Raw genomic sequence first — 27,250 nt, 5'->3', positions numbered from 1 at the left:
TACGAAAACTCAGAAGAGATGGATCTTAAAGCGAGTGTAGTGGATCGTGGATACCGGCAGACAGACACGAAAATTTCGCCTCGAGGTCTGTCTACATCGGACGCCCACTCAGGCGGGCGTCGGCGCAGGGCGAGTGAGTAAAGCCGGTTGCTAAGCGACGAGTAAAGGAGTATACTAGTTTGTAAACAACGAAACCTGGAGAGAGGAAGTCCGGCTGTCGTTACCGGCGAGATCAGAGATTAGAGAGGCACGGAAAATGGAGCCTTGTCATTCGACACCCGATACAGCCTAAATGCGTACGAATTACGAGCAATACAACATATGACCACTATTAAATACGTAAGCACTTCTCATTCAAAGCAAGCGATTTATTTTTAATGTCTTCATTTGTGTCAAGTGTCGCTGTATCACTCAACAGTGTACTTTTTTGTTCTCGCTGTAAAACACAATACTTCTGAAATACACAATGCCCCACCCATTTGATTAACTGTGGAATTACCGACTCCAAAAACTCCATAAAACGGTTGGCTTACAAAGTGTGACGTATATGCACAGTAAAGACCACGTAACTGGCTGTACGTGTTTCCCAAACTTTAACCTAAAAGCACAACACTGATAGAAGAAATTATTATCAATTATGACTTACCCTGAAAGTCTTTGCTGGATATCTGTTCCAATAAACCGATCACAAATCTTGAGCTGACGAAGTTGATACACTGTAACTATAAAACCACACGAGAAACTCCACAAAACCGCACTCTCGCCACACGCCATCTTTCACTGCAACTGAGTACCAACATGACAAACCTAGCGGTGCAAAATTTAAAATCGTTCGAGGAACACGTCAAAAACATAAGTGTATCATTTTACGTAGCGATGTCATTAAAGGCCAGTCTGCCATATTTATTTTTAAAATGTAAAACCAAAGGTTCGCGTCTTTACTATTTTCGTAGTTGCCATAGAAAATTTGTACAGAGTGTAATTTAAAAATCATTTACAAATGTAAGGTTATATTTCATAAACACAACGAACATTTGACGTGAACACGGGTCCGTAAAAGCCTCACGTCCTACTTACATCACTCTTTTTCTTTCAGTGATTTCTGACACGGCATTTCCTTAAGTTACCTTTCCTGAGCTAGGCACGGAAATATCATATCAATTGCTTAAAATGTCTTTCATTAGCCTCTGGCCCTCTGTGATGGTAATGTCTTTAGGTACCATCACGTATTTGCTGACTAACCAACATCCAGCCATTTGTCCGACTAACCTAAAAAATTAACACAAACTTACAGAGCTCAATGGCAGTATTCTCGAGACACCTGGTCGAATTTCAACAGAACTACGTGTTCTAAATGAAGTTTCCTGTGCCAATTCTGTCTCTCTACGCATGTGCCAGGATATGAACATAATACAAATAGGTCACTATCGCTTTTTCCCCATTTTCTGTCTTTTTTAAATCATTATCAAGTTAATCTACTTTTGACTTAACATAACTCTGTGATGATCTTGCTAACCATCTACCTCTCCTCTCCATTTTACCTTTGAACTGAGAACTGAAAAGGTGACAGTATACTTCTGCACAATGGAAATGTTTCATTTTAACTTCTAATTTTAAGTATATCTTATATTTTGAGGCAAAATTCCAGATACATGTCAATGCTGTTAATTTTTTGTGATTTCTAGCTCTCCAATAGCAGGAGTTCCGAGTTTTCATGTACGAATTCATAATTAATCAGGATGCCTGCGCACATTTTAACATTCTGATGTTGGCCATGGCAGGTGCGAGTTCTTTGGGGATCATCTACTTCACTACAGATTGGAAGTTACTTTCTAGGTCTCAAGATACAAAATAATCTATTATGATATTAAACAATCACAAGTAAAGTCACAGAAAGAATTTGCAGTTGGTTCATCTGTAAATTTAATGATAAATACAACTAACAAACTTGGCCTAAGCCTATTCCATAAGACCTTGTAACGCTGACAGTTATTCGTCTGCTCAGGAAGTTCTGCGCCTTTCATGGAACTGGGAAGATCACGCGTCGTTGAAGTTCACGAGCACAGACGACGCGACCACGGCTTGCCGTAGACCGACAACAGCAATCAGACCAGTGAACATAAAAGCTAAGCACTCGATTTAATAAACCAACTCCTTCGCAATTAACGTGTTACATAAATATGTTTTTTTTTAAAGTACGTACCTTTTATGCCGTGTTAAAACCATAAACCTTTTGATTTGTATTATAAGAATTAACTTGTTTTGCCACTGATGATGAGCTCTTGAGGTCGAAACGTGTTCGGCAAAAGCGTCCTTCAAAGCGTAAACAGTTTTGTTTGTATGCATGTTTTTATATTCCAATACACTACGCGGTATGGAAGGTTTTAAAACGTACCGCTGATTTCTTAAAATAAGAATAAAATAATAATACCAACATACCAAGTTTTAAAGTAAGCCACACTTAATAAATATTTGTTACATACGAATTCCACAAATATTTATGTTATATTTTTAACATGATTCAATTACAACCATGAACTCATTTTAAAAAAATCTGGTGTTTTAAATTCATCATAAAATACCAACTACATAAAATGTATTTAAAATGCTGTATGCCTTATGCACTCAATTTCCTGTCCTCTGCGAATAAGCAGATAAATGTGAACATGAGGAAATGTACGTAATATAATGGAATTAACTTTGTATTAGCAGGTACGCATGTACGTGACAAGATCTCTTTAAATGCTAAACCTTTTCCTGAAATATTACTTTGGACGGCCTGGAACCTTATTACGACAAATAGAAACGACTCGTTTAAATATGAGCAAAATAAAATGAGATGATGCCCGTCTTTCGTTGCAACACCGTTTCTCGCTACGACACGTTCAATTAAAATCACGAATATAAGCCGTGGTGATTAAGCTGGAAGCAGAAGAAATTCAGTCTGTAATTTGAGTGAGAAGTGCGGTGCCCCTACGAATCCAATGACTTTCTTGCCGACTGCTCGGTAGTAACACGGCGACAAGAAAATTTGTGCTATGACCTGTTGTTGACAGTATACCTGCACGAACTGATGTTTTATACAAAGGCGTTAGATACCAGATTCCACGACGCTCTATTTTGGATTTTGGTAACATGTGCATTGCTGGTAGCGGTGGATTGATCTCACCTGCAGTTTAAAAAAATGCCACAATCATTAACAAGAAGACAATCAACACTGACGTAACTCAGTAACCTAACACGACGTCCCACTCCTGAAATTAGAACATAACGTTAAAAAGAAACCACAACTTTAACACGACATTTGGCTATGATTGAAAATGAAACTATTTTCTTACCAGGATTTGGATCCACAAGAATCTTCTGCTCGTTATCCCATCGTCCTGCATCCAGGAACAGTCCGTGAACAATGACGCCATCCTCTGGTTGTACAATGCCCCTATATGCTTCTGGTACCTAAATAAATCAAATTACAAATGAGTTATTTAAAAAAAAAAGTTAAGAAAGATATACACATAAAAACCAAAGGGAGAAAAGCTTAATGAGGCAGAGTTATGAAACACTTGCACGAGTACATTGAGCACAAGACACACAGCCTCTCACTTTAATATTGACACATAATATAAATTCTATGAGGGAACATAATTGTTCATTTCGGATTATTAAAGGGTATCTAAGCATAATCTGTACGTTAGCAAACCAAGACCTGTCCTTCATTCAGTTCACATCTCTTGTATAATAGTTTAATAGCACGGGGAGAAAAACTAAGTAAAGCAAAGATAAGCGAAAAAGAGTGAATGTACGGGAATCCAAATCATAATCCGTTGGAACAATGTCTGAACAAGAACATTTTGATTTTACAGTAACAAATAAAGAAATTAAATGGAGCGAAGATGAAATTAATGACAGGCATTCTTAAAAAACCTGAGATTAATGGTTATTATTTCTTATAAGATAAAATAATTATAAATGGACAGAGATGATTGAGATGTACAGGGAGAATGGAAGAGTGAAGGTTTACAAAAGTACATATAATATTTTTCAAAATGAGGCAAAATAAGAAACAGGCGTACTTTAGGATGAAGTGAAAAACTCGTTGTGGAGTAGCGTAAGCATAAACGGTTATCTGTATAAATTGACTAGCTCAAAATAGCTGAATTCAAGAAGAAAGTGCGAGTCTTCCAATTCACTTATCCTCCACAAGAATAGCTACAATTAGGTGGCCGCCATCTTTCGCATCGCACACTTATTACATACAAATGAATCATTCTCCATACTCTCATCCTTAGCATTCTTGCTGCTACAGTCTAATGCGTAGATTTGGTTTTTGGAGTTTAACCACGATCTCAGCAAATATTGCAGTTGCCATCTTCAGAGAGTCAGCGGAACGGAGGTAAACGGAGGCATTATATAGGTCTGGGCAGTGGGAGCTAGTCACATGACTGGGACACTGTCCAATGGGGAAGTCCCCGTAATTATAATGAAAGAGGATGATATTGCTAAAAGCCAAGTATATTCATCTTACTTCACACTGATCATTCTCCATGTGAGCAGCATATATATCTTTTTGGTCCAAAATCACTTCCAAGACCACGAAGTCAAATTTCAGTTCATCGATTGCGAGATCATATTTGCGAGAATGTGTCTGAAGAACAGCAGTAAGAAAACTTCGTGGAAAGTAAAATCCAGACAGCCAATAGGAAGGAGGTGCTCGTCCTCTCACCCAAACCTGAAAGAAGGAAAGTATCAGCATTACACGTAAAATGTGTTAAAAAATTTCAGCTGGAATTATGGAATGGCAAAAGATCAGTACATTTTCAAGTCGACAGAGGAATATACTTACTATAAAAAAAAAAAATTAACTCCATGTAGCGGAGTTGTTCCTGAGAAGCTAATAATACATTCAGCTTCTCAAGACATTTTCTGTCTCTTATGCAACCTGAAAGTCCAATATCATGTTCACAACAGCCTGCCATTTCTCCCTGTCCAAAGCCTGAAGAATCTAATCCACATTCCATAATCCGCATTCCCCGAGATCCATTCTAATATTTCTTCGGTACTTGTGGGTTATCGGGACACATCGCTTTAAAAATGGGTTAGGTTGTTATGAAAATATATTTCAGTGATAGAGTGAAATGGAGGTGCGGTAAACAATCTTGCAGAACAACGACCTAACCTAACCTAACCTATTTTTAAAGCGACGTGCCCCGATAACCCACAAGTACCATTCCTTCTTGTGTTTCTGATTATTTCCTCCTTTGCCTTGTAATACAGAACAATATAATAACATTAAATGTCCCTGCTGCACTTCGCAAACTAAACCACAGTCTATATGAAGGACGTTTAAAATAAGGGGTCTGAAAATTATAGGATACAGTGAATATAAACAGTTGATTTATATAATGTAATACATACTTTTACACAATTAATATTCTCAATCTTTATTCATCACTGCAAATGACAAATTGTGCCTTTCAATCATCTATCCGTGTTAATGTCCGCACATATTCAGCTTTATACGCTACTGTAGAAGTGCTTACGTTACCTTTATGAAATCGAGCCGTAGCTGCAGGTCCTGCATCCAGCTCCCCAAACTTTTGAGAGACGGATAAGAAATTGCTCCCCACATCTTCGGAACCTGTAAAAGATTCAAATTTATTTAGAACCCAGTACATTTGCAACAGTAAGTTAACGGCTTCAGCCGTGGATCTCGTTTGTTTTGGCACGCTCTCAGTTAGTTATTAAACGTACCGTCAAACAAAGCAACTTCAACCTAAGCGAGTTAATCTAAATTTAAATTAAAGACCCTAAAATAAACCCAATATGCAATACTTAATATCCTTTAATTTTATTATAAATACCTGATTGTTCAGACATGACTTGAAAAAATCTTCCATTTCCTCAGACATAACAACATGTCCTTTGATGGCCTTCTGTAAGCTACGCAAGGATTCGCAAACCTTTGTGAGTAGTCTGTTGTATCGATCTACTTCTTGAAACAAAACTGCTGACAGTGATGGTATACGACCTTTCTCATCACGCTATAAATGAAACACGGGCTTACACTTAACTGTTTTGCATTAAAGACATTCAGACAAGAAAGAAAAATATGATATAATAAGAAATAACACCATAATACACATTAAAATACAGCGAGAAAATTCTTAAAAAATTATTTTCATGAGAATCAAACAAACTTAGGAGTAAAATAAACCACAACTTTTAAATTAATTCAATTCATTTATTTAAGTGTTTGCCAATAGCAAGAAGCCAATAACAGGCAAACACTGATAATACATACATATAATAATAAGATAATGATGAAAAATATTACAGAAACAGATTAGCTAAATACGAGGCTCGTCCACAAAGTAAGTTTCCCTGGGGCCGTTTACAGAAACAAAACACAATTTCATGGAAATATTTATTGCAACAGATACAGCAAGTGTCCAGCTATTTTTCAACATATTCGCCACCGGAATTGAGACATTTGTCATACCGTGGGACCAACTTTTGTATACCTGTGTCGTAGAAGTCTGCCGCCTGGGATTGGAACCACTGTGTGACAACCATCTCCGCCTCTCTGTCATTCTCAAAACGCTGACGCTGACCGGACAGGAATTTCTTGAGGTGTAGGAAAAGATGGAAATCACTGGGAGCGAGGTCCGGGCTGTAGGGTGAATGATTAAACACCTCCCAGCTGAACTCCTGCAGGAGACTTGCTGTCCGTCGAGCCGTGTGCGGCCTAGCGTTATCACTGACCGCACTTCACAGTCGGCGGGAGCTGGAATAAGAACCTCCATCTTCAACAGCTGCAACGATGCTACTGTGAGAACGCGGGAGGTTCCGTTAGTGCATACGCCATGCTACGTCATTGCTCTATCACGTACGCACAGTCGCTTCGCGCAATATAAGGTTTGCTAGCTGTGGGACGAGTGGGAAACTTACTTTGAGGACGCGCCTCGTATATACATGTACAATATTAAATATAACAGCCAAGTACAGGCATTAATGTTATGAAGTAAATAAGTTCACAATTTGCTTACCCAGAGAAGTGATGCCAAGTATTCATCTGCATCAATGGATTCGGTTATCTTTCCTAAAATTGTTTCTGATAGCTGATAAACAATATCATCACTTGATTTTTCAACAGATCCTGATGATTCTCTGGGCTGAATCTCCATTATAGCCATTAAAAACGCTCGAGTCTCTTTAACCTTAAAGGCAACAAAGTATATTAGCACGATGACAGTCGTACTTCTGGATATATCGGAACAATCACTCCTACATCTAGGGTATGTTTTATTTTAGATTTACTTTTATTTTATATTATTTTTATTTATATCTTACTGCTACTTTCTAACTATAATTTATATATTTTGCATTTTATTCTCTAAATTCTTTTATAAATTCTTTCAAATTCTTTAGTGTTTCTTTCAATCTTCTACTTACAGACCGATATGTACATCTGATAAAATTTAAGAAAAAACAACACCTCGCCCAAAATTGAAAAACAAATGGCATGAAACATCACCAAATGGAATCATATTTGAGTTTTAAGTTCGTAAATCTTTTACACCTGAAGATGGTTTTATAAAAACTGAAACATGTTGTGTAAAGGATGTTCCAAAATGTAAATCGATCAATCGATATGGAACATCAATGATATTTCATTATCTAAATTATAAAAAATTTTAAATATTGTGATATGACGGATTAAAATAAATAATTGTTAGAATATTCACAATATGACGCAATTACACTATCTTATATTAGCACGTATAAAATTAGTACACATAACAGATGTTGGTAATACATCAACGCACGCGAAACTTAATGAATGTCAAATATGTAAGCGATACGAATTGTGTTGAAATAATAAAAGACAATTTATATGGTAAGATGAATAATGAATAGAAATAAAACCGTCACCTTTCTCACCGGCGAGTTCGCGGTTCTTGTAGATATTAAGATCTCTTTCAAATCTGAGTACAGCTTCTTCTCTGTCTAAACTATATGGTTCTGATAAAATGTATATAAAGTAAATGTAAGGCTACACACATTTCACAACTCACCTGAAAGGCAATATTTGCATTTTCATGCATCCCAAATATCTCTGGTTCTTCTATCAGAGGCAGTTCATCAATGAAGCTCAAGTATTTTGCGAGCGTAGAACAAGTTCTGGATTCAGGGCAATAATATACTCCAGAGTCAGAATAAAGGTAGCCTATATGAAAAAAGTATATTTAAACAGTGGGGCAACATGTGCACATTAATACTTACATTATAAAGATAATTTCAGGTAAAACTAACCTACGGAGAAAATGAAAAGAGAGAAATTATTAAATTTCCGTCACAATCCGAATCTTTCTGGCACTAAAATTAAAAATTCTGTTTCAACGTAGACATTTTCTGCATACAATCATCTTTCAACCTTCAAAATACTTCTGTGCAAGTTAGAAGGGAAAAACCTTATTGCATCTCGATATACTTCCGTACAAAACTCCACGTGTTAAAATTCTTAAAATATCCACCAGCGTGTGGATCAAACAAAAGAATATGACTATTTTCCTCGAAATATCTGTCTGAACACTAAAGCCAGAAATGCATATAGCAAAATAACTGATAGTTTAACATAGATTCTAAACCATGGTGAGGGACTGTTACTTCCAAGTCATAAAGTTTTGACTTAAAAGAAGTTAAACACATATTCTTCCAATCATTACTTACTATAATATTTTAGCACTAACAGTTTTACAGATACAGATATCCTCTACATGTCAATAATTAAATTTCAGCCAGCACTCCAGTAGTCAGGCATTTAAATGCCCTATTCCCATATGATGAAGGTTAAAAAATGAAGCTCTTTAAATACTCAAAAACAATGGCAAGACCTGTTATTTCATATGAATCAGAAGTATGGATAATAAAAGAAAAAAAAAGACTGAAGTTACAGAAATGCATTTACGAGATCAGTAGCACGAGTTTCAATGATATAAAAGGCACACTGGAAATACCATACCATCCACCAGCGTATGAGGCGCAAAGAAGTCTTTGAGAATAGTCTTGAGGCAACGAAGGTCCCAGTAATCAGCCACTCTTCCACCATAAGTGATTTCACCTGAAAAACAAGTATTTTAACCACTTCTGGATCATCTGCCAAGAACGTATATGAACAGGTCCCAGTCCGAGAAAAGGATGGAAGGATCCTGTTCATATGGACCTGTCCTCAGACAGAACACTAAATAATAATAAGATGAGGTGGTCTAGCGGTTAGAATGCTGGCCTTGTAATCCTGGGGTCTCGGGTTCGAATTTATAACTTGTGTTGGGCAAGGCCGTGGTCTAGGCAACACGGAGTTTTCCTCCGTGGCATCCCAACAATTACTCCATTCACACACAGAAGAAGGCAATGGCAAACCACTTCTGGATCATCTGCCAAGAACGTATATGAACAGGTCCCAGTCCGAGAAAAGGATGGAAGGATCCTGTTCATATGGACCTGTCGTCACACAGAACACTAAATAATAATGGTTGCTAGCCCGATGTTATTCAGGTCACTAGTGTTCAAATATGTTGCTGTAAACATAACTACAGCACTGTTACAAAACTCAGCATTAGACTTCTGAAAATAGAAACTCAACTTTCATAACTACTGAAAAAAAGCAAAATGAATGTCACAATGTGAGCACTTCTGCACTGCAAAACAACACAAAATAAAATAAAGTAAGAATACCAGCTTAAATTTAATAAAGATGTGTACCAGAAATGTACTCCGAGGCAACCCATGGAATTGAAGCATCAGCACAAAACATCTTCATAGTGTTCAGGGCACATTCCCAGTCAGTGTCATTAAATTCATATGTCACATTCCATCCTAGTGGACCAAATTTCTTCCTTTCTTGGATCACAGCATGAAAGAAGCACATACCAAAGATCATCTTTCTCCAATGAGGACCGAGTGCTGCAAAAGAGTTCCAAATACATTTCTTAAAATCCCATGTCCCACAAAAACTGGGAAAATCTGGTTGCAAATTAATAATGTATCAGACAGACAAAGCTGGTAGACTACAGATGTACGTACAGGTATGAATTCGCTTAGTTTGAGCATCTGAGGTCATGTCCAAGCAAAGTTTTCGCTTTTGCTCGATTACCGCTAAACTGACTGAGCTTTCCATGGTTTTCCTCAGTCTCACCAGTTAACACTGAGATAGCACCTTCAAATATTCCACAACCACCTTTTTCCAAAATTCTTGACTACACTTGATTCGCAAGTTACAATCTTGTTAAATTACGAAAGACTCGAGAGTAACACTAAGTATTTACTATTAAACCAACAGCACTCATACTTGAATCTGAGGTATGCTAAAGCAATGATACGGTGGACTAATCAGAAATACAAAGATGAAATGTGAGAGTCTTCATTGATGAAGAAATAATTTAAATAAACGAAATAATGTTTGTATCTCAATTGCGTCATGTTTGTGTTGATTTGAATACACATATTTATTTTGGCCGTCTATACACAAACCTGATCAGGTTATCGTCTCCCGGTGTCAGACATGATACAACACATTACAACATGACAATAAACAACGAAATATTAACATCAAATCAATCATGAAGATGGATGGATTCACAAACGCATAAAATCAATAAATGCAACGCAGCTTAGTATATAATAGTTTATAAAATTAATAGAATTGATAACCTGAAGATGATGTCTTAGTACATCGAAACATGTCGTTTCTAATATGAAGGTGCCAAAATGGAATGTAATATCGTAATACGATAAAAAGAGCACCAAAACATAACATAACGTATTTTATATTTATATTGTGAATGTTATAATATTTTAACAACTCATTTTAATAAGTTTGTGTATAGACGGTCAAAATAAATATGTGTATTGAAATAATGTTTGTTATTTTTCATCTTCATATACTTCAGCACTTCATCCATTCAGTGTTCTAACAAATGTGTCGTATACCGCACATAGCAAACATCAACTTACCGATTAGTTCCATGTTATTATTTAATATCACCCTACAGGCATACGCGAACAACGAGAGTTCAGTCAGTAGAGTGGCTGACCACGGCTAGATGACCGGAGTTCAAAAATTATTCTATTTACCACTGTATCCAGACTTGCTCAGAGTTCCATCCAGCCTCCTATACACTACATTCCAGCATTCCAGGAGCTCCTTTACAAGGGGTAAAGCAGTCAGAACTTGACACCGATGCCCCATCTAGCACCAAGGTTAAGAATGTTTAAAATCACACCTCCACTCAAAGACGGCTCTCTTTTGCGTTATTGCGCCATGCAGTCTGGTAGAAGTTTACTGATTTTTCATCAATGCTTTCTATCTCCATCAAGAGGGTAATCATCGCCCAACGTCTCTCAAGACACCCATCTTCCTACTATCATGAGAACCAGAAATCTCACCTATACCTCCACTCCATCATACTCCGTCATGGCATGGTACTTAATGAAGCACGAGGACCTCTTTCACCTATGGCCATGCTAATGATGATTTTAGATAACTATTAATGCATAAGAGACACCAACTTACGATGATCCTCAAAAACATCCGTAGTTAATTCAAGAAAAGCTCGTTTCATGCTTGTTCTCAGACCCCTTGGTGACTCATTGGTTGCTTTCACCGAGTTCTGAATGATTGAAACAGGAAATGCTTTGGAAGGCGCCGCGCTTAAATACAGTCGGAAATCTGGATGAACCTTCTCCTGAGTTTCTGAGAGCTTCTGGATGATTCTTTCCATTGGGAGCATCCAAGAAGCTGCCAAGTGACAATTCTTCAACAGAGAAAACCAAAACAAGAAACTATAATATTATTCTCTCAATTCATAAATTTACTTCACTTGAAGCCAGCCAGATCACGCAAGTCCGATAAAGATTAAACATATTCTTCTGCATATAATTTCTCAAAGAGGACCAAGCCCCTTTTGTAATAAAATAATTTACTGTGTGAAGTTTCACTGCACAAACCTGAAGGAAGACCCATTCTCCCTTTGCTACACCAAGAGAAATCATTTTCTCTGCTACAGGCCCCTGTCCTTGGCCAAGCGACACAGACCGGACTCTGTCTCCGTAACCCATGTCACTTGCAAAGCGTTTAAATGCTTCAAAAGGGTCTGATCCTGCGTTGAGCATAAACAGCAGTGGAATGACGTTGGATGTGTCTTGATATCTGAAGCAATTCATTTAATACAAAACAATAAGTTAAAAATAATATTTATAAAGGTGTAAATTCTATCAAAAGAAAACAAATCAAAAAAAAATTAGAAAATTTGATTACTGGATATTTTCATATATTATGTCGATCTTTTAAATTCTATCTGCTGAGAGTTGACATGGGATAATATTCAGAGCAGAATTTTAAATGCAAGTTAATTCAGGAAAATTAAGTAAAGTGGCTAATATTATATTCACAGGATTAGTTTTTATGTTTACTTATGCTCCTTCTCGAAGGTATCACCACCTTGTCGAAGGCAATCTGCCGGGTGAGGAGGCTTGCGTGCTCAAATGACCCTTAGGGCTATGCCGGCCTGAGCTTCGGCTCATGGTAGGGTCACCCAAGCCGGACAGGTCTAAGGAGATGCGCTAGACTAAGAGTGATACCCTGGTCCTCCAGGTTGGGGGTTGGGTGTAGGGCTAACAACCTTTCACCTTTAAAAAAAGATGTTACGAAAAAATCAACCAAGCCTCGGATCAGGACGGACACCGGAAATGCTTGCTACTTCTCAGTCCAAAATATTTTGTCTTCCCGTCTGATTTCTAAGAACCTGAAAATTAAAGTATACAAAACAATAATCTTGCCTGTTGTTTTGTATGGGTGTGAAACATGGTCTCTCACTCAGAGGGAGGAACACAGATTGCAGGTGTTTGAGAATCGGGTGTTGAGGAGGATATTTGGGCCTAAGAGGGAAGACGATGGGGCGTGGAGAAAACTGCACAATGACGAGCTTAAAAATCTGTACTGCTCCCCCAGTATTGTCAGGGTGATTAAGTCGAGAAGAGTGAGATGGGCGGGACATGTAGCGCGCATGGATGGGACAAAAGGTGTGCACCGGGTACTGGTTGGGAAACCTGAAGGAAAGAGACCTCTGGGGAGACCTAGACGTAGATGGGAGGATAATCTCAGGCGGGATCTATGGGAGATAGGAGTTGAAGGAGACTGGATTTTGTTGGCCCAGGACAGGGTCCAGTGGAGGGCTTTTGTTAATTCGGTGATGAACCTTCGGCTTCGGTAAGCCATCTAGTTGGTTGGGTCCACTATTTGGGAAGCCTGAGGGGAAGAGACCCCTGGGGAGACCTAGACGTAGATGGGAGGATAATCTCAGGCGGGATCTATGGGAGATAGGAGTTGAAGGAGACTGGATTTTGTTGGCCCAGGACAGGGTCCAGTGGAGGGCTTTGGTTAATTCGGTGATGAACCTTCGGGTTCGGTAAGCCATCTAGTTGGTTGGGTCCACTATTTGGGAAGCCTGAGGGGAAGAGACCCCTGGGGAGACCTAGACGTAGATGGGAGGATAATCTCAGGCGGGATCTATGGGAGATAGGAGTTGAAGGAGACTGGATTTTGTTGGACCAGGACAGGGTCCGGTGGAGGGCTTTGGTTAATTCGGTGATGAACCTTCGGGTTCGGTAAGCCATCTAGTTGGTTGGGTCCACTATTTGGGAAGCCTGAGGGGAAGAGACCCCTGGGGAGACCTAGACGTAGATGGGAGGATAATCTCAGGCGGGATCTATGGGAGATAGGAGTTGAAGGAAACTGGATTTTGTTGGCCCAGGACTGGGTCCAGTGGAGGGCTTTGGTTAATTCGGTGATGAACCTTCGGGTTCGGTAAGCCATCTAGTTAGTTAGTTTACTTATTCTTATTTGCACCTTTCTTCCTGTGTAAAACAATATAAACTCACAATTTTTGAAGCGTGATTTGAGGACTTTCAACAAAGGTATGGCCCAATATTCCTTTCACGTATGAAGCAATAGCAGATACCAACTGTGGAAAGAATGTACAAATTATTCATAAACAGTAATACTATTGCAGTTTCTTACATTTTATTAATAAAATTAACTACATTGATGTGATGCATAAAATAAAGGCACATTCCTTCAAACTTTATTATATGGAAATATGGGATTTAAAACCCCATATTATGAGCCTGTGAGTCAGACTATATCTATGGGGTTAGTGATTTAGAGGTTGGCATGGCCCGCTGGATCATCTGGACAAGAAAGGATCTGATAACAAAATTGTTACATCATATAATGAAAAATTGGCAGGAAATCAGCTCAAAAATGTGGTTTACTTCTTAATTCTTATACAAAATTTTATCAAACTCCTTCATGTATGTGCGCTTGTGAAAAGAACACATAATAATTTACACAATTACCTAAATGTTAGAGATCATTACAGTTCATGTTGTAATAATGTAATTATATTAACAGTTATTTTACACTTGCTAATTCCATTAATAATCGATGATATGTCATGTATCTGACGTCTGAAAAAGCAATGAATCTTAATTTATTACTTTCTACTGCTACTACCATAATAAAATTTCATGGTAACAAACATTATTTTTCAGCAGTCCACACAAGTTAATTACACTGAGATTTTGCTGTATCTTCTCTGAACGCTAAATTTACCTTCTCCTCCTTAAGGGCTTTCAGTAACATCAGCTTCTCAAAATTATCTAACTTTGTATTCCAGTCTGTTTGTGCAGCCTTCTGGTTTGTTACCTGGATATTAATTACCTGAAAACACAATTATAAAACAATATTTTAAAAGCAAAAATGACGAAGTAAATGCACAATTCACACACTGAAAAACAGGTTTGTTAATGTCCAAAACCTTCCAAGCTAAAGGTTAACGACTGCAGTAACTTGATAATTCAACAATCCACCAATCTGTATTTACTGTGCAAGATACATTTATGTTATTTTGTGTTCCTAGTGCATATAAAAGAAAGTATATTTACCCACAGAAATATTACTACAATAAAACACAACACTGTATTTCTTATACCAATTATCCCTCTTATTAAAAATATATTAAAATTGGCCATCAATCACAATATAAGATAATTAAAAGATTAAAATATCATTTTACGTTCCTTATCGAGTACTCGATTTACATGTAAATATCATTTTACGTTCCTTATCGAGTACTCGATTTACATGTAAATCGAGTACTCGATAAGGAACGTAAAATGATATTTTAATCTTTTAATTATCTTATATTGTGATTGACGGCCAATTTTAATATATTTTTAATACTTATAAATCACAATATGACGCATCTACAATATCTTACAATTATCCCTCATTATTTTCAAACAGGAAATACATAACATTAATCTTATATAAGAAACCATCTCACATCTTTATGTTTCTTTAAAAACAGCTAATATATCCTATGTTAAGCTAAATTACTGTATGTTTATCATATTTAGTAGACTAGTAGTTTCACCTCATTACATTCCTGTCAGTATCATAAATCCTTGTCATTGTTTAATTAATATTTATGTCATTATATTATTTATTTAGAATAAATAATTATTTTAATATATTTACAGTTAAAATGTGCCTGCTTATTCTTTAGAATATCTTTTTACATTTATGAATACCAACTATTTTCATTCTTCTGTTGAATTTATCTCTCGTCACATAAGCGTACTTATTTTTAGATAACTCAGTTGATACATAAATACAATGTAATAACTTTATTGCAAAATGGCAACCAAACTTATAGACCTGTGTATCAGGTATTGAAAACCAATTCCTAAAAATTCATTGTTTTTCCCCCGATTCATAAATTAATAAATGTATAAAAACACTGTTTATATATGATACCAGTACTAAAATTTATATAAACAGATATCCCTAAGGTTAATTTATAGTAATTATAGTTTGAGCTGCCAAACACAAAATGCACCTTCCTTGTCTGGCCGAAATAAAAAAGAACAGGAAAATAAAGTTTCTTTTTAACTGAAGTAATTTTTCTCAAAACGTTCCTTAAAATTCATTTGTTCGGATTTTGCTTTTATATTTTAATCTATACATAATACATAAATATAAAAGTAACTTTGTTTTGCTCTTCTGATAAAGACAAGATTGGAAGGACACAAAACACAGATTATAAGAAATCTGTAAATTTTCAAGCAAGAACTTTCGAGATTATTGCAGAATCAACAGTAAATGTATAAATGTGTGTAGTTTTTTGGTATACATAAGTTTGGTGTCTTTTCACTTGACTCTCAATGGTTACTTACTTGCTCAAAATCTTCAATTCTTATATATATTTTTAGAACTGCATCCAAAACCAAACCTTCAAAATTATTAAAATTAGCAGCAAGGAAATTAACTGACAGCCACATGGCATCTGACAGAGTTACAACGTCTGGTTTCTTTGGTACAGTCTGAAAAGGGAGAAGAAATCACATGATGTGCTGCTAACAAGAGTACACATATTTGTTAATGAATTAAAAGATGTAAGACTTGAGGTTCTCACAGCAGTGAGTATGAAGAGTTCCGTCTTCTGGGTTGTTGCGCTGTGTAGTCTGGTCGATGTTTACCAACGTTTCAGAGGTCATACTGCCTCCGTCATCAGAGTATGAAGATTTCTGTCTTCTGGGTTGTTGCGCTGTGTAGTCTGGTCGATGTTTACCAACGTTTCCGAGGTCATACTGCCTCCGTCATCAGAGTATGAAGAATTCTGTCTTCTGGGTTGTTGCGCTGTGTAGTCTGGTCGATGTTTACCAACGTTTCAGAGGTCATACTGCCTCCGTCATCAGAGTATGAAGATTTCTGTCTTCTGGGTTGTTGCGCTGTGTAGTCTGGTCGATGTTAACCAACGTTTCGGAGGTCATACTGCCTCCGTCATCAGAGTATGAAGATTTCTGTCTTCTGGGTTGTTGCGCTGTGTAGTCTGGTCGATGTTTACCAACGTTTCAGAGGTCATACTGCCTCCATCATCAGAGTATGAAGATTTCCGTCTTCTGGGTTGTTGCGCTGTGTAGTCTGGTCGATGTTTACCAACGTTTCCGAGGTCATACTGCCTCCGTCATCAGAGTATGAAGATTTCTGTCTTCTGGGTTGTTGCGCTGTGTAGTCTGGTCGATGTTTACCAACGTTTCCGAGGTCATACTGCCTCCGTCATCAGAGTATGAAGATTTCTGTCTTCTGGGTTGTTGCGCTGTGTAGTCTGGTCGATGTTTACCAACGTTTCAGAGGTCATACTGCCTCCGTCATCAGAGTATGAAGATTTCTGTCTTCTGGGTTGTTGCGCTGTGTAGTCTGGTCGATGTTAACCAATGTTTCAGAGGTCATACTGCCTCCGTCATCAGAGTATGAAGATTTCTGTCTTCTGGGTTGTTGCGCTGTGTAGTCTGGTCGATATTAACCAACGTTTCAGAGGTCATACTGCCTCCGTCATCAGAGTATGAAGATTTCTGTCTTCTGGGTTGCTGCGCTGTGTAGTCTGGTCGATGTTAACCAACGTTTCAGAGGTCATACTGCCTCCGTCATCAGAGTATGAAGATTTCTGTCTTCTGGGTTGCTGCGCTGTGTAGTCTGGTCGATGTTAACCAACGTTTCAGAGGTCATACTGCCTCCGTCATCGCAACAACCCAGAAGACAGAAATCTTCATACTCTGTCTCTTGTTACTTTTTTATTTATCTTTCAATGCAATAGAACTTTGTTAACTACTCAGTTAAGCAAAAAATGTTATACCTTTCATGGAACCTGAAGGTGCATTACCATGTTCCAGAAAACCTGCCACCAATCCTTATCCTGAGTCAGATGAATCCAATCCATAATTTCCAATTACATTTCAGGGAGTCTGACCAAAATCTTTTATCCATTTCTTATTACAATAACAAAATTTGGATGACTGTCATAGTATCAAAAAAATAATGAGAATGAAATTCTTCAATTTGTTACTAGAACGCAGTACTAATACATTATGTTAAAAGATAAGCTTTAATTATAAACCCTTTAAACTCCAGTGGTAAATTTACGTACTGCCTATTTTAACAATAAGTAATTCTGTTTTTTGCCCACAGAATATATTTATGTGTTTCATATGACTTTCAGAGTAAACAGCAATTATTTCCTTAAACGGCATTAACCAATTGATCTTATAATGAATATAGGTTTTGTTGTCTTTGAAGAAAGAAATTAATTTTTAAACATTATCAAGACAAGCTTTGGCTTCAAAGGGTCAATCGTAGGACAGAATACTCTCATGAAAGGAAATCTGTGATAAAAACATGAAAATTTGATAACTAACTTAAAGAACGCACATACAGAAGACATGATTTCACAATGACTTACCATTCCCACAGATGGCCTACGAAGCAGGAAATTCCATTGACGTTCATTAATGATTCCCGCTTGTTTAAATATACTTGTACATAGCATGAAACTAAACACAAGCTTGTGCCTTTCAAACAAGCCCCTCGACACATTAGCATAAACCGCGAGTGTAATTTCATCCAGTAGAATTTTCAGACGCACTGCCAAGTCTTCAACTTTCTCTGTATTGTCAATCGCTTTATTAAACACCTAAAGACAAAATTCAGAAACACAACATTAAATTCATCGACTAAATATTATAACTGAAATATTATTCCATAATTCACTCACAATCAAACCAATATTTTTCTTGGGATTTTTACTTTTAAAAAAAGTTAAATAACCTGTGATGTTTTGCTTTTAAGTACAGTACTTGCTCACTTGTATGCTGTACGAAACTATCATTAGATGCTTTGTATTGCAACGATAAAACATAAAATCTAAACCTGTCAACAAAGATCTGAAATGTAAAAATCTGAGTGTATAAGAAGGTAACAGAGAGTGGCAGGAAAACAATCTAAAATATATAAAATGGGCAAGAAACAAAATTTAACAGATAATGAGAATAATTACATGTCACATAAAAGAACACTTTTACAAAAATACCTTACACTCAAACTGTTTTAGTATCAAAGATAAGTTCATTTAATAGAAATTAAATCAATTCAGTAATTTCTATAATGAAATGCGTCACTTAACATTCGCTGAAGGAATGCAAAAAATATTTCATCCCAGTATTAACAGAAAGTATATTACTGCAAATACACTTTTTCTCTCATTTCACACCCTACACAGCATTAACCGATGCTAGACCAGCAGTAAATGGGTTCAACAGAATTATTTTTATTGATCTTTGCCTCATAACCTGCAAATATTTGTTGATCCATATGAATAATACTAGTCAACCAAGAATTATTTAACAGAACAGAATCATTAAAAGAAAAGTTTTGTGCAAAACATGACAGCTGTCAGGCAAAATCACAATGCGTAAAAGAATTAGAGCACTAAACAACAACCAGGACAGAACTGGAAAAGTATTCACAAGAAATCAGCTGTGTGAGCCCCTAATGATGGAGGAAAAAACACAAATCCCACCTCATACCTGCCTCGAAAACGGCTGAAACGTTGGTTGACACCAAATATTCGATTCAGCTCTCACCTAAAAGCCAAAGTTATATACTGAACTCAAGCTGCACAGACAAGTCTCCGAAATGTTGGACACAGATCTCATTATCACACGGTTGACGGCCTGTGAATACATCACTGTACATGCTGATTGTGGTCTTCTGAGTTCTGACGCCATGTAGGTGATTACTAATCTTTCAGAGGAACATATCACCTCCATCTTCAGGACTGACGCATGTAAAAGAAAGTAATAAGTTCTTCTGAAACAATGATAACCACCTACAAGACTTCGTGGCATCAGAACTCAGTAGACAACAACCAAAATGGCGCATACAACATGAAAACATCATTTTCATTGTACTTACTAAGACAAGAGAGCACAAACTCGTAGAATTAATTTATTGTATAAGACAACAGAAATATTCTGAAAAACAATATTAACAGACCTGGATAAAATATTTCAAAGAATACTGATACATATAATCAATATCAGCCAGCTGAGCAACTACAAAGTATAGAACAGATCCACGGGTAGCCACCAAACGATATTTCTCTCTGACAACGGAGATTTTCCCCTCTGCAGCCTCCATTTCCTCTAATCTTGAGGCTACGACGGCTGATGTTTCCTATAAATAAAACAAATATACGTGCCTCAGCAAAGTACGCAACCAGCTCCAAGGTACACTGCAGCTGAAACTCATTCACTTGGTCAAGAAATTTCTGTTTATATCTGAAGGTTCAAAATTGTGAACACAGAAGCACGTCACTGCTCCTATCCTGGACCATTTAAATCAACCCAGTTCACATCCTCACTAATCAATCTATCTGAGGTACACTTAATATTAGTGTCCCACGTATGCTTAAATCTGCAATTTAATTTCATGAAATTTTCCAACCAAAATTCTTTATTAATTTCTATTTTTTAACCATGTATGTGCTACTTTTTTATCTGTATGAACTTCCTTAATTTAATCACCTTAATAATAGGTGAGAGCTCAAATTCTAAAGCTTCTCAATATGAAACTTTCTACAGTCTCAAGTTTCTTCCTCTCACTTAGATCAAAGCATCATCAATATATATTATTCCATTACAGTGAAAGGTCTATATTTACGTAGCGTAAGAATACACTAAAATTATACACTGTATATTATATTAAAGTATAATTTAAACTAATTCTCTTACCTTACTTTCATTTAGTGTGTTTATAAGGTCATTATCATCCAAAATATCCCCTTCAGATGTATATAACATCCTCAGTATTTTATCCTCTATATTTTGAAGTTCATTTTTATCATTGTTAATTTTGGTTATTAATTCATTTCGCTGTTCTTCTAAATCTGGCTGTTCCAAATGCACAACATCACTGGAAAGTTAAAATTAACAAATTCTTAAATTTTGCTACATAAATTAAGTAAATATGTTCACCTCAGTTTACGCCAACGTTTTTACAAGATGGAGATAGAAAAGATTTTTAAGTTCACATTAGTTCTTGGAACATGTCACCAAAAATCTTCACAACCAGTTTGCCATACGTCAGGGGGAGGGGGCGGTGGTGACGGAGGAAGCAATTTCAAGTAAAACATATTAATACAACACCGGTCCTATTTCTAGCTTTTGCAGAGCTACGGTGGTTTCAAGATGCGCGCACATGAAAAAATAAAACAGAGTATTAATCTGATTCATTGCTACACTTTACGAGATACATCTTAAAACTGCTCAAAATGTCCGTCAAGGTTTTCGTTGCACAGTCTTGCCCACTTCGAACAAGTTTACTGCCTGCCGAATCATTTCAGAATGTTCTTATATGAACGTAGCAGCAGTCGTAATGGAATGCAGGAGATCCTTTCTCGTGTGCAAACTTCAAAGACAAAGAAACCTCCCACATGGGAGGAGGCCAAGACTTGACTTCGAGCTGTTGGACGACCGGGGTTCGATCCCCGACGGGGGCAGAGGATTTTTCCTCTAGCCTCTGCGTCCAGACTGGCTCTGGGGCCCACCCAGCCTCCTCTACATTGGGTACCGGGGTCCTTTCCCGGGGGTAAAGCCGGCCGGGGCGTGATGCTGACCACTCACCCCCATCTAGTGCCGAGGTCAAGGAAGAGAGGAGCTATACCTCCACTCCCCCCAAACGCCTACATGGCGTATAGTGGGACAAACTTTACTTTACTTTATGTATACACTTACCTCAACAGTTGGTCTTCTAAACCTGATTGCGTCGCTGTAAAGTTTACCAGTGTCACTTGAATGCAGATCTCTGGCAAATAATGCGGATTGGGAAGTCTGGTTGTCATGTAGAAACGAAAGTTATTATCATACTCAATATCAGTATCACCAAGTCTTATTAGAGTTCTCGCACCCTGAAACAAAATTCCAATATGATACCAGTAGAATATTAACTGCATTTTGAAGTACGAGGCGCGTCCTCAAAGTAAGTTTCCCACTCGTCCCACAGCTAGCAAACCTTATATTGCGCGAAGCGACTGTGCATACGTGATAGAGCAATGACGTAGCATGGCGCATGCACTAACGGCACCTCCCGCGTTCTCACAGTAGCATCGTTGCAGCTGTTGAAGATGGAGGTTCTTATTCCAGCTCCCGCCGACTATGAAGTGCGGTCAGTGATAACGCTAGGCCGCACACGGCTCGACGGACAGCAAGTCTCCTGCAGGAGTTCAGCTGGGAGGTGTTTAATCATTCACCCTACAGCCTGGACCTCGCTCCCAGTGATTTCCATCTTTTCCTACACCTCAAGAAATTCCTGTCCGGTCAGCGTCAGCGTTTTGAGAATGACAGAGAGGCGGAGATGGTTGTCACACAGTGGTTCCAATCCCAGGCGGCAGACTTCTACGACACAGGTATTCAAAAGTTGGTCCCACGGTATGACAAATGTCTCAATTCCGGTGGCGGATATGTTGAAAAATAGCTGGACACTTGCTGTATCTGTTGCAATAAATATTTCCATGAAATTGTGTTTCGTTTCTGTAAACGGCCCCAGGGAAACTTACTTTGAGGACGCGCCTCGTAATTTTCATAATTATCTTTCCAAGTATGACAGAGCTTTATAAGTGATTTTTAAATAAGAATTCATCACCAATTTTATCTTGAATCAGAGTGAGATGGAGAGTGATAAATCTGTATTTATTTATTCCTGATTTAATTGTGATTTCAATTTAATATATATGGCATAAAATGACAGGATTAGTAAGTAATTACTCGAAAAGAAGTGGCAGAGACCTCATTTATGATATATCCTAGCAATAGCTTGGAGGCACTGAGAGAAGCCCTAAAAACCTCAGTAGGATATGAGGTTTTTACAGCGGTGAGTCTGAAGATGGCTGTCTGTGGGTTGCCGCACCACGTAGTCTTGTAGAAGTTTACCGATGTTTCAGAGGACCTTGCTGCCTCCCTTATCAGGGTGATCACCCTGATGAGGGAAGCAAAAGACCAAATAAAGGCAACAAAGAAGAAGGAAATGACAAGGTACTGAAATATCAGTAACTGCTTTCAAATGGAGCGATTTTAATAAAGATAAACAAAATAGAAAGAAGAAAATCTACAGTTGATTCTTGATTATTCATGTGTGGATTCGTAATGCAAAATGATAATTATATTCTCTGTGATTTAGTAAACATAATGAAAGAATTTAAACAAAAATAGTTTGATTTCAGGTTCTAACAGCAGCATTCACATCACCCTTATGAAGAAGATAGCTGAAATATTGAATTTAAATGTATTCCACCAAGTAATATATAACAGAGTTTTGTTTCTTGGCAGATTATCAAAGTAACTTGGTAGTTCCATTATTTAATCAATTTTGGCATGCAGACCTACGTACCTGAAAAAATGTCTGCTTGAGAAGTACGGGGCCTAGTGTTGGATCCAGCGTCTCTCCAATCCCCTCCAGCAAAACTGGATTACCAGTCCTAATGCCACCCTCAAGGACACGCATGAAGTTGGAATCTGTCAATTTCACTACTTTCAACCCGTTAGCACTTTCCATTTGACGAATCCATTTATTGGCCTGTATTTGAACAGAAGGTGTACCAAGTAATGCACAGGATGGACTTATATGATGGGTATCAGCTGCAGTTACCTTATTTCCTTGCATAAGGTTATAATTATGTAATTTGAAAGTCTTCTTAATTCAGTAAAACCTCACAAATTTGGACACTTGGGGTTCCGCGAAAATGTGTCCAACTTACAGGTGTCCAAGATAGAGGGAAAGAGAAAAATCAGATTATGGTCTAATGACAATATAATCTAATTACTTACGTACGTGAATTAAGAATTAATGACAATAGTATTAATAATAATCTTTTGAAGCCCACTCCCATACATTGCACATTACATCCCAGCCTCAATAACATTTTCTAAAGTTTATTCCACCAATTTTGGCTTCCCCATCGCAAAAAAGAAAAATTCCATTTCTGTTAACGCAGTCTGAACTCAAATGCAAGCGGAGTTAAAACTGCGTCTTCTGCGATTCTGTAGTCCAGTTAAGGGTTCAGCAAAAGAATAGTTAAACACTTTCAATGCATTCCAATGATGGGTTCAATGTCCATGAGAGGAGGCGTTCATCAGTCAGGAATTCAAAATAACAAAATATGTAACTGAAAAAGTTTCCCTTAAAAGCATCAAAGTTAAGTGCATGAACCTGTCCAACTTACAACAAAAGGGATGTCCAACTTACAACAAAAGGGATGTCCAACTTGCAACAAAAGGGGTGTCCAAGATATAGGGTATTGTGGACATGTAAAATTATAGGATATTCGCCGGTTCCAATTAAAAGTGTCCAATATAAAGGGGTGTCCAAACTTGAGGGGTTTTACTGTATATGTATTCCTTTATATCAGCTTAAGTAATGTTGTGTTCACAGCACTGTGCTCATGAGAGGACCAAGAAAACTACCGTTCTAAGTGATTCAAGAAAGAATAAGCATTGATTTCAGAGAAAAGTTTACAGAGTTAAAAAAAAAAAACTATACTGTAACCAAACTATAGCTGTGTAAGACTTGAGGTTCTCACAGCGGTAAATATGAAGATTTCTGTCTTCTGGGTTATTGCGCTGTGTAGTCTGGTCGATGTTAACCAACGTTTCAGAGGTCATACTGCCTCCGTCATCAGGGCGATGAATATGCCAATAGGGTGTGAGGAGTTGGATTTTATAGGCAGGGACGTGAAAGGTGTAGCCTGCCCCGAGCCAATGGGAGCAGGTATGGGAGTGGACATCGACCAGACTACACAGCGCAATAACCCAGAAGACAGAAATCTTCAAACTATAGCTGTCTGTGTAGACTTGACTGTCATAGCAAATGCAAAATATACCATACAAATAGGTAAAGAAATGTCTGCATTCATAACTTGGGTCATGAAATAGTACCAATAAATAATTGATTACATAACAGTTTCACACCATGTTACACAAGAGGTACCATTAACTGCATGGCCTAATAAAGTTGACTGCATAATTTACCTGTTCTTGTGGATCTATCAGAAGGGGCCACCTTCTAGCATGTGTTACAATGACAGCATTCTCTGCAGAAACTCTGTCTCCTGGCAGACCACATTTATTCCACTGTCTGATCTCATATTGATCCGTCAGAACAGCAACCAAACTGTAACAAAACTTAAGAAATTAAAGTCAGACACACGTATAACAACTAGGGATATTCTTTGGTCTTTAAAGTCTTTGCAGTGGTGATATAATATGCAACCCTCTAGGCACAAGTGGTTTACATTCCAGTGCGTGATTTGTTATTCCGCCTGTCCTTTATTCTTTAGACACGTTGCAAACAATGTCTTTTGCGGTCTTCAACTTCAATGACAATTTTTCAAGCACTTAATAACAATTCTTTTCATGCCACGGTGGTCTAGCGGTTAGAATGCTGGCCTTGTAATCATGGGGTCTCGGGTTCGATTCCCGGCGGTGCCCGAATTTATAACTTGTGTTGGGCAAGGCCGTGGTCTAGGCAACACGGAGTTTTCCTCCGTGGCATCCCAACAATTACTCCATTCACACACAGAAGAAGGCAATGGCAAACCACTTCTGGATCATCTGCCAAGAACGTATATGAACAGGTCCCAGTCCGAGAAAAGGATGGAAGGATCCTGTTCATATGGACCTGTCCTCAGACAGAACACTAAATAATAAATACTTCGTAAGACTTGAGGTTCTCACAGCGGTGAGTATGAAGATATCCGTCTTCTGGGTTATTGCTAGACTACACAGCGCAATAACCCAGAAGACGGATATCTTCAATAAATACTTCATTTGTGTAACTTTCAGTTATTAGTGTACCTTTCCTTCAATACTGAGGCCTCACTACCATATTTTAGGACTGCTCATGCTATGATGTTACGAATTCTTATTTTTTTTGTTTCTTTTAACATTTGTTTGCCAAAATGTATCTTAATACTGTCATTTATTTTGTTGTAAAACTTAAATTTTATTCCATAACCTGAAATAAGGTGTGTTAACCTTAAAGTGGCTCGGCTCGGGTTCCATTGATCCAAACTCGTTTGTGGGTGGGGTGTCACGAGACGAGGTCTGCTATGCGTGTGTGGTGAAATATATCTGAGCCCGGCTCATGAGTCAAGCTCGCCGAGCCAGACTCGCAAGTCAGACTCATACGTGGATAGGCCAATTTATCTTCTGTCTAACGCAGATTACTTGTGGTCCAACTGGCTGTGCATTGTACTATCATACCACTACAACATTAACCCTGTATCAAAAGTCAAGTTCGAAATTCCATAATATGGGGATATAAATCCCCCATTCCTGTTGATAAAGTTTAAACATTTCAATCCTAATTCTGTTTGGGAGGGGCAACTCAGTAAAACTACACAACTCAGAAAGAAGCCAACTTCACATGTTTTAACAGCATTTCTGAACCATCTACCTGAAAATATCTGATGTAGGAACTGACAGCTCTTTACAGTGAGAAATCCAAAGTCCCATCAGCTCATCACGGTAGGCACTTGTGAATGGTCCAAGATACGCAACACATCCGGCTGCTACAAGCACATCTCCAACTGCAGTGACATGACTGGCACTGACATCCTGATGTAAAGAGAAATGTTAAGGTTTTTAAAAGTGGTTATGAATCATCTCCAGAAATCTAAATACTGTACCAATCTTGCAAGTGTTCAAGTACATTTTAATTTTATTAATACAAAATTACACTGTATTACAGCGTCTGTACAACATTCTCTGATTTTTCCATAACTTTAAATTAATAATAATATGTCCCATACATTAACCAACTGCTCCCACTGAATTTGCTCATCGCTAAGGGCTGAAGTTAGTCTCCCTGCTCTTGTGAGTCTCTTCGCAGTCAGGTCTATGACTCGTTCCAACTCAGTCTTCTCTGCAAAAATTGCGTCATAAGACGTTTCTACATCAGCAATTTTCTTCTCCACTTCAGCCAAATGTTGCTGCTTCTCTCTTAACACGCTCATTATTTGAGTCAGCTCCTTTTCAGCTTCTTCAAGCCTGAAGAGATTAATTCTCAACTATAAAACCCCATGCATGATAAATTATAAATTACATAATCAGAAGAATTTTATCTGCTTGTGAACTTATTTCAGTATCTTAAACAACTGACCAGCAGAAGTAAGAATAAAATTATATTCCTTTTAAATATACCATCAAATTCTGAAAATATATTTCAAAATAAATTTATTTATTGATTTCTCTATTAGTCTGTATGCATTTAACTAAATTTTCCCCCAGTACAAAATTGTGA

At 37.6% G+C, this 27,250-nt stretch overlaps 1 protein-coding gene across 1 annotated transcript in view; it reads right to left on the bottom strand.

The window, feature by feature from the left end:
• Positions 1-1,899: 1,899 nt before the first annotated feature.
• Dhc16F (Dynein heavy chain at 16F) overlaps positions 1,900-27,250 on the bottom strand; it is an 83,765-nt gene continuing 58,414 nt past the window's right edge. Inside the window, exons 48-69 of the mRNA XM_087347470.1 lie at positions 26,760-26,997; positions 26,405-26,565; positions 24,979-25,120; positions 23,342-23,527; positions 21,691-21,863; positions 20,689-20,869; positions 19,952-20,131; positions 18,360-18,590; positions 16,297-16,443; positions 14,672-14,779; positions 13,939-14,021; positions 12,007-12,208; positions 11,573-11,813; positions 9,763-9,963; positions 9,023-9,121; positions 8,076-8,227; positions 7,047-7,217; positions 5,862-6,041; positions 5,546-5,638; positions 4,526-4,729; positions 3,339-3,456; positions 1,900-3,169 (exon numbers count right to left, since the gene is read on the bottom strand). Of these exons, the coding sequence (XP_087203596.1) occupies positions 2,940-3,169; positions 3,339-3,456; positions 4,526-4,729; positions 5,546-5,638; positions 5,862-6,041; positions 7,047-7,217; positions 8,076-8,227; positions 9,023-9,121; positions 9,763-9,963; positions 11,573-11,813; positions 12,007-12,208; positions 13,939-14,021; positions 14,672-14,779; positions 16,297-16,443; positions 18,360-18,590; positions 19,952-20,131; positions 20,689-20,869; positions 21,691-21,863; positions 23,342-23,527; positions 24,979-25,120; positions 26,405-26,565; positions 26,760-26,997 (3,721 nt within the window). The 3' untranslated portion in view covers positions 1,900-2,939. The remainder of the gene's footprint in view (positions 3,170-3,338; positions 3,457-4,525; positions 4,730-5,545; positions 5,639-5,861; positions 6,042-7,046; positions 7,218-8,075; positions 8,228-9,022; positions 9,122-9,762; positions 9,964-11,572; positions 11,814-12,006; positions 12,209-13,938; positions 14,022-14,671; positions 14,780-16,296; positions 16,444-18,359; positions 18,591-19,951; positions 20,132-20,688; positions 20,870-21,690; positions 21,864-23,341; positions 23,528-24,978; positions 25,121-26,404; positions 26,566-26,759; positions 26,998-27,250) is intronic.

Source organism: Zootermopsis nevadensis, unplaced genomic scaffold (genome assembly GCF_977971745.1).
Source record: "Zootermopsis nevadensis isolate Lab colony 2312 unplaced genomic scaffold, Znev_1.0 Znev_ptg000011l, whole genome shotgun sequence".
NCBI lineage: Eukaryota > Metazoa > Arthropoda > Insecta > Blattodea > Termopsidae > Zootermopsis > Zootermopsis nevadensis.
This window is presented reverse-complemented; position numbering and strand designations above follow the sequence as displayed.